The sequence below is a fragment of the Cynara cardunculus genome (genome assembly GCF_001531365.2).
Source record: "Cynara cardunculus var. scolymus isolate 2C chromosome LG 5, CcrdV1, whole genome shotgun sequence".
NCBI classification, from domain to species: domain Eukaryota; kingdom Viridiplantae; phylum Streptophyta; class Magnoliopsida; order Asterales; family Asteraceae; genus Cynara; species Cynara cardunculus.
Window position 1 is genome coordinate 2233331 of NC_037532.1, and position 1305 is coordinate 2234635.

Consider the following 1305-nt stretch of genomic DNA (forward strand, 5'->3'; position numbering starts at 1 on the left):
TGCACAAGTTTTAAAAGTGAGTGTTTGCTTACAGATTCCACAGGTTGCAGAGACTTGCAATCTTGAAGCAATGATGGATGGTTACTACAAGTTCTTGTTTCCATTGAATCCAGGCAATATTAGACCCATCATGCCTTCTGCTTCTGACCATCACTTTCTCTCACAAAAACACCATAGGGAATCTCTTTCACACTCACAAAAAGGTGTACAGGTTCTTGTTTCATAATATTCATATGTGAATCACATTCCTAATTCTTATTCTCCTGCATATATTGGGACATGTTTCATAGAATCAAAGTGTATAAATTAAGCTTCTTTTTTATATGGTTCGGCCCGAAACSAGGATGTGGTTTTGGGTTTCGTTTACGTTATATATATATATACACGGTGATTGATATCCACGAGATGGAAAATGACAAGATCTTGGGTTTGTTCTCGAAAGGTTACCGGTTCATGTTCAAGTTCCCTCTGGGTGTGTTTGGTATGTGGACCGGATTGAACTGGACTACCCAAAGTGAGGTAGGCTGATGAAAGAATTGTGGAAAGTTTTAAGGTTTTAATTTTTACATGGGTAGTTTAGTAATTTACCTATATTGTGTCATCTCTCTTATTTTTGTTTTATCTATTTTCGTGGACAAAAAATTGTATTTTTGTTTTATCGAGTTCAAACAATTAATATGTATTATTTCTTAACCAGATTTGTATATTATTTACCTAGTATAGTTTAAGGGGCTGTTTACCAAATTTTTTATTAAGTCTTGTATGGATAAATTTGTCTGTATGGATAAATGGTGGTGTTGTTTACTTTTTTTATCTGAACCAATAGTCTAAATAACATAAATGACCAATTTACCCCAAATATTAATTATTTGAATATCAAAACAAAGGTTCATAAAGAGGCCGACGATGGAGTGTYTCATATGGGAAGGAGGTGGTGCTTTAAATAAGGGGTATGAGTGTCATTTTTGTGGCTGAATGGGGACACACCATTTCTATCTGTGCGATTAAGCCATGTTTTGTGCGAATAAGCAGTAAGTAAACAACCCAAATGAGTTGTGCGAATAAGCCATATAGATCAATAAGCCTAATTAAGCCACAAGTAAACAGTCTCTTAGCTTGACTGATAATAAGATTTGGGCTATCAAGGATTCTCTTTGAAGGTCATTAGCTCGAGCCTTGCAAGCTGAGGTGTGCACAAACTGACCTGGACACCTACGGTTAACAATTGTATACTATGAAACATCAAACATGYATTTACATTATAATTGTTGTTTGCAATTTTTTTTACAAATTAATTATCTATAA

General features: G+C 34.6%; 1 protein-coding gene across 1 annotated transcript in view; it reads left to right on the forward strand.

The window, feature by feature from the left end:
- LOC112513146 (glutathionyl-hydroquinone reductase YqjG) overlaps nt 1-335 on the forward strand; it is an 8151-nt gene extending 7816 nt beyond the window's left edge. The window contains 1 exon segment of the mRNA XM_025119307.1: nt 35-335. Within this exon segment, the coding sequence (XP_024975075.1) occupies nt 35-226 (192 nt within the window). The 3' untranslated portion in view covers nt 227-335.
- The last annotated feature ends 970 nt before the right edge of the window (nt 336-1305 follow it).